The following is a 9,702-nucleotide window of genomic DNA, read 5'->3' on the forward strand; positions in this document are numbered from 1 at the left end:
AACTTTTGCAGTTTTCTTACTGTGTGTTTATTGTATGATCATTGTTTTGAAAAAAAGCTGGATGTTCTCTTTTTACAGGAGACCCACAGTGATTGCCTGAATGAGACAGACTGGGGAGTATGGTGGGGGGGGGCAGCACGTACTCAGCCATGGCTCTAACCTGAGCGCTGGAGTCGCTGTTTTATTTTCTCACTCATTAAACATGAACATTTTATCCAGCACAGAGATCGTGGCAGGCAGGTTTCTGATTATAAGAGTGGAAATACACAATATTATTTTTAATTTGATCAACGTATATGCACAAAACCAAGGTCCTGAACGGGTTACTCTTTTTACAGTATTAAAAAACAAGTTGGGTAGTGTTGGTCAAGGGGAGTGTGTAATAATGGGGGGGGATTGGAACTGCTGCACGGACGTCACTTTAGACAGAACAGGACAGGAGCTCCATCCTCAGTCCTCCTCTTTTCTGGGCCAGACGGTCAAAGAGGCAGATCTAGTGGACGCGTGGAGGAGGAAACATCCTTCAACCAGGCAGTATACCTGGATCAAAATAACAGACGGCAGGGTCAGTGCTGCCCGGCTGGACAGATTTTACATATCCGCTCCTTTTATCACCCGTGTGACAAACTGTCAAATCCACCCGGTTGGTTTCACAGACCATCATTTAGTTTTAGTAGAGCTGCTTTTATCTCCTGCTAGAAAGCCTGGATCCTTCTGGCATTTTAATGTTAAGCTCTTAAATGATTTTAATTTCTATGGGAATTTTAAACTGTTCTGGGCCAACTGGGGATCCAAGAAAGAGTCGTTTCCCTCCCTGAGTCAGTGGTGGGAGGTCGGCAAGGGTCAAATCAGGGTCTTCTGCCAGCAGTACACCTCCTACTCTACAGAAAACATTAAAAGAGCAATGGAGCAGCTCGAGGCAGATATAAAGGAGCTGGAGAGTGTAGCAATTACTAGTTACTAACACGGAGCAATTACTAGTGAAAAGGCAACAACTGAACTCCTTTCTCCAGGAGAAGGCCAAAGGAGCTCTGGTCCGAGCCCGTTTCAAACAATTAAGAGACGTAGACGCACCTACCACCTTCTTTTTTAACCTGGAGAGATCCGTGGCCCAGGGGAAGCAGATGGTGTGTCTCCGGCTGCCGGGTGGGAACCTAACATCGGAACCTAACATCGGAACCAGCCGAGATGAGGAGACACGCGGTGGACTTCTATACCGACCTGTTTGGGGCAGAGGAATGTGACGGGGAAGCTGTTGCCGAGTTGCTGCAGGACCTCCCACAGCTGAGTCCAGGTGAACGAGACACCCTGAGCTCCGACATCACTCTGGAGGAGCTGACCACTGCAGTGTCACAGATGGCTGCAGGCAAGGCACCAGGGTTGGACGGATTACCGGCAGATTTTTTACAACATTTCTGGAATATTATGGGACCTGCTGGATGTATTGAAGGAGTCGTTTGGGAAAGGACTTCTTCCAGCCTCCTGCAGAAGGGCTGTCATATCCCTCCTGCTAAAAAAAGGGGATCTAACCCTGCTGAAAAACTGGAGACCCGTCTCTCTTTTATGTAGTGACTATAAGGTTTTATCTAAGGTATTAGCGAATAGGTTTAAGGTTTTTATGGAAGTGTTTATTGGTGCTGACCAATCGTATTGTGTACCAGGTAGGTCAATGCAGGACAATTTGTTTTTAATGAGAGACATTTTTGATTTGTGTACAACGTCTAATATTAATATTGGCATTATTTCCATTGACCAGGAAAAAGCATTTGATCGTGTCGATCGGTCATTCCTGTTTGCCACACTGCAGGCTTTTGGTGTCGGGGAGCACTTTCTGTCCTGGGTGAAATTATTATATAATGATACGTGTTGTGTGGTGAAGGTGGGGGGAGGGCTGAGCAGACCTGTACCAGTTAAAAGAGGGATCAGGCAGGGATGCCCCATCTCAGGCCAGCTGTACAGCGTGGCCATCGAACCTCTCCTGTGTCGGCTCAGGGCTCGGCTGACAGGCCTGCGTCTGCCTGAGCTGGCTCACAGCCCCCCTATAATAGTATCGGCTTATGCTGACGACGTAAACGTCCTTGTCCAGGGTCAGGGGGACATCCAGGAATTAGAGGGCAGTCTGGCAGTATATGAGAAGGCTACGACAGCAAAGGTGAACTGAGGAAAGAGTGGGGCCTGTGTGATTGGTCAGTGGGACGCAGGGAGAATACTGTCTCCCTGGGAACCTGACATGGGGAATAAGAGGGTTAAAAGTCCTCGGATTGCATCTAGGCAGTGAAGAGATAGAGAGGCAGAACTGGGAGGGAGTGCTGGGGAAGGTGCAAGCAAAGTTGTCTAAATGGAAATGGTTGCTACCCCAGCTGTCCTACAGGGGAAGAACTCTGATAGTCAATAACCTGGTTGCAGCATCCCTGTGGCACAGACTCCAGGTGCTCACTCCTCCACCGGGACTCATGGAACAACTGCAGAGGCTGCTGGTGGACTTCTTTGGTCAGGTCATCACTGGGTGCGGGCGTCCGTTTTGTACCTCCCTGTGGCAGAGGGGGGACATGGGTTAACGGACATCATCTCCAGGACGGCTGCTTTTAGACTGCAGGCAGCCCAGAGGCTGCTGGTGGACTTCTTTTGGTCAGGTCATCACTGGGTGCGGGCGTCCGTTCTGTACCTCCCTGTGGCAGAGGGGGGCCATGGACTAACGGACATCATCTCCAGGACGGCTGCTTTTAGACTGCAGGCAGCCCAGAGGCTGCTGTACGGCTCCCCACTGTGTTGGTCGGCTGTGGCACGCCTGCTGCTCTGGAGAGCCGGGGGCCTCGGGTATGATAAGCAGCTGTTCCTGATGAACTCTCCTCAGCACAAACTGACTGGACTGAGTTGTTATTATACCTCGGTGATAGATGCCTGGAGGACTCTCAGCTTCACTAGGCCTCCTGACCCCACGCCTGGGATGTGGCTCTTTGAGGAGCCACTGTTCGACAATGGGTTCCTGGCCGACTCAGTCCTAACGTCAACATCAACTACGGTAAGTTCAGGGAGGCAGGTATAGTAAAGCTGAGCCACCTGACACGGACATCACTTGAGAGGCTGGCGGAGGTGACAGGGATAAGATCCACCAGAGTGCTGCGGAGCCTCGTGGACGAGGTGTGGCAGTCACTGCCCCAGCCTCTTCGGACCTTCGCCCAGAGCCAAAGTCAGGCTGACCAGTGGACAAAAGTAAAGGAGTACAGGTTTCCTATCCTGAATGTGAGTCCTGCTGTGGGGGAGTGGAGAGAAGAGAGCGGCCAACTGCTAACCCTCAGGACTCCAGCACTGGGCACTTTCAACACCTCTGGAGGGAAACAGCTGTACTGCAGCTGTGTGAAGGTCCTGAACTGCCGCTCTCTTGCAGGAGTCAGGGAGTCGAGATGGACTGAGGTGTTTGACTCAGACTCTTCCCCTAGTGGCAGTTGGCGGGTCCTGTATAAACCTCCTGTGGAGAAACGGATGGCAGACATCCAGTGGAGGATTATACATGGAGCTCTAGCTACAAACAGATACAGAGCTCACCTGGACCCGAGCACTGAGGGGGGGTGTCCTTTCTGCTCACTGCCAGAGACCCTAGAACACTTAGTAGTGTCCTGTCCCCGATTAGCGGGCACTTTTGAACAGCTGCAGGAGTGGGTGGGGGTTTAGGAGAGGTTTTCTCTGTGCCACTCTTTGTGTTTGGACCCAAATACATAGCAAGGAAAAAACACACTATGGTTTTAATGAATTTTCTCTTTTCAAATGCAAAGATAGCGACTTGGATGAGTCGGAGGAACAAAGTGGCTGGGGGAGGCTGGACTGATCCACTGTCTGAGGGGTTGGGTGGCAGCTCGGCTGGAGATCGAACATGCGTACTTCACACTGTCAGTGGAGGGGTTCAGGGCTGTGTGGGGTGTTGGACACGTCCTGTGCTCACTGGGGGACAACCAGTCTCTGGTTTTACATTTTTAGCAGAACATCTTTTAACTCTAGTGTTGGTGTATGATGTGTGTGTGTGCATGAAAGGAGTTATCCTTTCTGTTCACATAGTTGAATAATTAAGATTTACTTGACAATGTGTCATAATTAAAGTTATTCAAAAGTCAAAGTCTTCTCCTTCTCCTTCTTCTTCTTCTTCTTCTTCTCCTTCTTCTTGTTCTTCCTCTTCTCTTTCTTCTTCTCTTCCTTCTTCTTCTTCTGTTTCTGCTGCTTCTTGTAAAACCCTAAATTCCTACGTTCTCCTTATTCCTGATGATAAAGTCGTTCTGTGTCTCGTGTTGAGACGGTTTTATTCAAACTTAAAGACGTCAGAGTCAAACTGTCCGTTTGTGTCTCTGCTTCTTTTCTGGTCTTATTATTTCATATTTGACTCAGTCAATGACAAAGAATTTATTACTGCATCAACCCTAACCCTGGCGGTCCCAGTGTTTATCATCGTGCTTTCTCAAAGATCTGACAGAGTCGTCAATTGTGGAACCTGATGCTGTTAGCATCAGGTTTGGCGCCCTCTACATTTTGGGATTTGTCAGTGATTAATTGTCATTCTTGTTTGTTTGTTTTTACTTATACTTTAATGGCTTTTTACAGCCTTTGATTAGTCAAACTTGTTTTTAAATTGTCTTTTGGAATCAACTTGTCTTGAGGTCTTGTGTTAGACGGATGTAACATGAGGCCGTTACAGGAAACAAGCTCAGAATGAAACGAGGGTGATTCTAGTTTATTCTAATGAAGAAGATATTATGTGATAGTAACACTTGAGAACTTAAACTGATATTAAACATGTTTTGAATAAATGAGCTTGTTATTATTGGTGGTTACAGCAGTGACCTGAGCTCTGTGATCTTTAGCCTGATTGTTACCCAAGGTTTATGTTGATTTAGGAACGTGTTTTAAAATATGTTACTTAAATCCTGAGGCTCCAAATATATTTGAATCTCATATTAAAGCTGCTGTAAGTTTTTGCCGTTGCTACATAGCTAACGTTAGCATTAGCAGCTGTTCACTCACGGTCATTCCTATATTCACCAGCAGGTTCTTTCTCCAGGGTGAAAACAACACAGATGTGAACTCTTGTTTTCTTCTCTTTCTATCACTTCTTTGCTTCGACTGAGGTTAGCATGCTAACAGCTAGCCTCGGTCAGAGCACATATAATGACTCGGCCACATGTTCCATCTTTAATCTTTTCTGTTTCCGCCTGAAGTTCTGACGACACTGTTTGATTTTAATACGTCTTAAAAACTACAACGTTAAACCAAATAAACTCAGACTCTTCCCTCAGATTATTTTTATTTATTTCCACAGTTCAACAACTTTTATAATTGTATATTTTAAATTATATTTATATTTACAAATACATACGGTGCTTTATGGTCTATTATTGGCTGAGATACATGAGATGCATGTAACTGTTGATTGGCTGATGTTTCAGAACCATGGACGGAGGATGTGTGTGCACCACACACACCAGGACAGAAAAACGTTCGATTCTCTGAGTTTACTCATAGTTCATCGACGGTACGGTCAATGATTCACGTTTTTTTCTGATGAACAAACATGATATAAATATATATACTCAATGAATCTGGCCTTAGAGCTTCACATCTGCTTTAAACCATCTTTATATTTTATTTTATTATTCCTCAGTTGTTCTGATGGAAGGTGGATTAATGTGAAGTTCCTGGATTTGAACTCTGATAATTATCTAACGTCACCACCGAGTGAAGTTTCTCCTCCGTCTGGCTCCAGATTCTATCTTTTTGTATCACACAGACTCATAACTTGGATACACAGTTTTTGACCTACATTCATCTAAGTGCTCCAGCAGCTGATTCATTACAGTGGTGTTCACTGTGTTCCAGGTGGGAGTGAAGCTGCTGCAGAGGCAGAGCTGAAACCAGACAGACAATCTCTAAAAAACTTCCCATGTAACTTCCTCTGCTGCTTCCAACGCTCAGGAAGTCCCTGCTTCTGGGACGTTTGTCCTTGTACCATTAATCTATCATTAATGAATATGAATGAGTTTCCTTCAGAAAACTGTCAGAGCGAAGCTGCATCAGTAATAAAGTAGAATCAAATAGAATCATCACACAAATACAGAAAATGAAGTGGCTGCAGGATGGTGAAACAAATCCTCGTCCATCATCACAGCTCCTCGCCGCCTTATTGTAACGAGCTAAGTGACGATTTCTACAATCAAACTGAGAGAGAATATAATCAGAGGAGCAGGAGGGCGAGAACGTCTTTCCTAAAAAGGACCAGAATGAATGAAATCGAATGAAGCGGCAGCCTGAGTGTGCTGCTTATTAAATGCTTGTGAATGAAGCTCCAGCTCTGAACTAACTGATTGTCTGTAAAGATTCTCAGTCTTCCAGGTCCTGGTCTCCTCAGGAGTTATAGCATCAATGAACATAACTGGACTCCTGAATTATTCAGAATGATCCAGAACCTTGTTACAGAACCTTTATTATATTGATAGATTTATTATCATGTCAGAGAACCGTCCAAGGGTTTGGACATCCAATCACAATTCATAGTCTCTTGAGGTAAAGAGACTCCTCCCTCTCAGGTTTCTCTCTACCCATGACGACCCTTTGACCTCTGACCTCCGTGTGACAGGAGCTGCTTCTCTCTTTGTTGTGGTGCGCTTGTTTTGCCTCTCAGCTCGTCCCTCAGATGTCTCCTCACTGTTTTTAATGAAAGAATTGTTGTGATGGACTCAGTCGACCTCCTCACAGGCTCCGTCTATCACCAGACGCTGCTCGCACTCTCACGCTGTTTCCTCGTTTCTGCTCGTTGATTTTGGTTTTTACTTGGACACGGTTTTGGGTTCAGATTGATTTACTTCTGAGAGGCTTTTCATCCTTGGGCTTAAATTGAGTAAATGAAGTGTCACAGCAGGACGGACGTCTCTCTACGTGGATGTAAAGTCAGTACTTGTTCCCGTTGTCTCTTCATCAGACTCTTATTAAGAACGGCTCAGGAAGAGGAGGATGAACAGAGACGACTTAAGAGAAGAAGAAGAATAGTGAAGAAAAAGGCCCTCTTCTTAAAACAGCTCAAATTGATTTGATCACGTCATGTAAAGATGTGACAGTAAGCCGACGTCTTCATTCAGCTTTTTTATCAACTGTTATAAATGTTCTGTATCAGGGATGAAAAACTAACATTTAATCGACGAGTCAGAACTTTTATAATCATGTAGAAAGAGAAATAAAACAAATTTTACTAAAACATTACATTTAAATCTTCATGACAATAAAACATAGAGTCACCTCGTGGACACTGTCGGTACAAACCTGCCGTCACACACCGTTCTCTTCCTCTTCCTGTCTGTCACAGTTTCTTAAATACAACTCACGACAGGAAACAGCTTCCTCCGAGCTGCAGCTTCACACGTTGAGTTTTAAGTTTGGATCCAGCAATCGACAAAAGTTTGTTTTAAAGGGGTAACATAGTGTGATTGACAGATCTTTGATCTGAACCTGTCGTTCTTTATTATTTATACCAATCTGAGTCTTTTGTGCAGGTTTATACGCAATTTATCTCTGTATCAGAAATAATCTCTGTCCACATCTGAAAACATGTGTCACATGATGCAAACAGGAAGTAGTTTGTCTACTAAACTCCTCTGAAGGAGGAACAGGTGAAGAGTCAGAGCAGGGATTTCTTTTCTCTGAGCGCCGACGAGGTGGAACTGTTCCTGACAGGAAGTGTTAGCGACGCTTTGTGTTCCGCTGGTAGTCGAGTCATGTGACTGATGAGAACCAATCAGGAAGAGAACGTCTTCGTCGTCGTTTACTAAAGTCTACGTTTCTGTTCGTCCAGACCAAGTTTTCAAACTGAAACGAGACCAGCAGTGTTTAGTCTCTGATTTAGAGGCTGGAAAACTCCACCAGGCGTAACCATAGCAACAGTTTAAAAATGTTGCTATGTGGATTGTAGCGTGTTTGATGCTGAACTGAGGCGTGGCTTTCTGACGAAGCATTTCAACCTGACAAACTCATCGTGATCTTACAAATACTTCACATGAATCTGAGCACTGACGGCTGCTCAGGAGCTCGCTCGTTGGCACGGTGACAGAAAAATCACAGCCGTAAAAAATCTCTGTGTATTTATGATGTATTATGTTTTCAAATGATTCTCAGCCACAGATCATGGTGTAAAGTGTGGAGAGGTCACAAGCTCCTGTCGTCTCAGTCCACTGCTCAACTGTACAACTGCTGCTTCTAGTGTCACAGGTGTGAACCTGCAGTAACAAGGTGTGAACCTGCAGTAACAGGGTGTGAACCTGCAGTAACACAGTGTGAACCTACAGTAACACAGTGTGAACCTGCAGTAACACAGTGTGAACCTGCAGTAACACAGTGTGAACCTGCAGTAACAAGGTGTGAACCTGCAGTAACACAGTGTGAACCTACAGTAACACAGTGTGAACCTGCAGTAACAGGGTGTGAACCTACAGTAACAAGGTGTGAACCTGCAGTAACACAGTGTGAACCTGCAGTAACAAGGTGTGAACCTGCAGTAACACAGTGTGAACCTGCAGTAACAAGGTGTGAACCTACAGTAACACAGTGTGAACCTGCAGTAACACAGTGTGAACCTACAGTAACACAGTGTGAACCTGCAGTAACACAGTGTGAACCTGCAGTAACACAGTGTGAACCTGCAGTAACAGGGTGTGAACCTGCAGTAACACAGTGTGAACCTGCAGTAACACAGTGTGAACCTGCAGTAACACAGTGTGAACCTGCAGTAACAAGGTGTGAACCTGCAGTAACAAGGTGTGAACCTACAGTAACAAGGTGTGAACCTGCAGTAACACAGTGTGAACCTGCAGTAACACAGTGTGAACCTGCAGTAACAAGGTGTGAACCTGCAGTAACAAGGTGTGAACCTGCAGTAACACAGTGTGAACCTGCAGTAACACAGTGTGAACCTGCAGTAACAAGGTGTGAACCTGCAGTAACAAGGTGTGAACCTGCAGTAACACAGTGTGAACCTGCAGTAACACAGTGTGAACCTACAGTAACACAGTGTGAACCTGCAGTAACAAGGTGTGAACCTGCAGTAACACAGTGTGAACCTGCAGTAACAAGGTGTGAACCTACAGTAACACAGTGTGAACCTGCAGTAACACAGTGTGAACCTACAGTAACACAGTGTGAACCTACAGTAACACAGTGTGAACCTGCAGTAACACAGTGTGAACCTACAGTAACACAGTGTGAACCTACAGTAACACAGTGTGAACCTGCAGTAACAAGGTGTGAACCTGCAGTAACACAGTGTGAACCTGCAGTAACACAGTGTGAACCTGCAGTAACAAGGTGTGAACCTGCAGTAACACAGTGTGAACCTGCAATAACACAGTGTGAACCTGCAGTAACACAGTGTGAACCTGCAGTAACAAGGTGTGAACCTGCAGTAACACAGTGTGAACCTGCAGTAACACAGTGTGAACCTGCAGTAACAAGGTGTGAACCTGCAGTAACACAGTGTGAACCTGCAGTAACACAGTGTGAACCTGCAGTAACAGGGTGTGAACCTGCAGTAACACAGTGTGAACCTGCAGTAACAGGGTGTGAACCTGCAGTAACGCAGTGTGAACCTACAGTAACAAGGTGTGAACCTGCAGTAACACAGTGTGAACCTGCAGTAACACAGTGTGAACCTACAGTAACAAGGTGTGAACCTGC

General features: G+C 45.5%; 1 protein-coding gene and 1 long non-coding RNA gene across 3 annotated transcripts in view; one reads left to right on the plus strand and one right to left on the minus strand.

The window, feature by feature from the left end:
• Positions 1-1,426, minus strand: part of LOC117761645 — a 1,533-nt gene extending 107 nt beyond the window's left edge. The window contains exons 1-2 of the long non-coding RNA XR_004613865.1: positions 1,222-1,426; positions 1,082-1,139 (exon numbers count right to left, since the gene is read on the minus strand). This is a non-coding gene — a long non-coding RNA (uncharacterized LOC117761645). The remainder of the gene's footprint in view (positions 1-1,081; positions 1,140-1,221) is intronic.
• LOC117761643 (metabotropic glutamate receptor 7-like) overlaps positions 1-7,012 on the plus strand; it is a 9,902-nt gene extending 2,890 nt beyond the window's left edge. Inside the window, exon 2 of one of the 2 annotated variants that reach the window (XM_034585718.1) lies at positions 6,962-7,012. In XM_034585718.1, the coding sequence (XP_034441609.1) occupies positions 6,962-6,997 (36 nt within the window). In that variant the 3' untranslated portion in view covers positions 6,998-7,012. Of the gene's footprint in view, positions 1-5,647; positions 5,767-6,961 lie in introns of those variants that run through there. The other variant, XM_034585720.1, reaches the window with a different exon arrangement.
• The last annotated feature ends 2,690 nt before the right edge of the window (positions 7,013-9,702 follow it).

Source organism: Hippoglossus hippoglossus, chromosome 5 (genome assembly GCF_009819705.1).
Source record: "Hippoglossus hippoglossus isolate fHipHip1 chromosome 5, fHipHip1.pri, whole genome shotgun sequence".
Taxonomy (NCBI): Eukaryota; Metazoa; Chordata; class Actinopteri; order Pleuronectiformes; family Pleuronectidae; genus Hippoglossus; species Hippoglossus hippoglossus.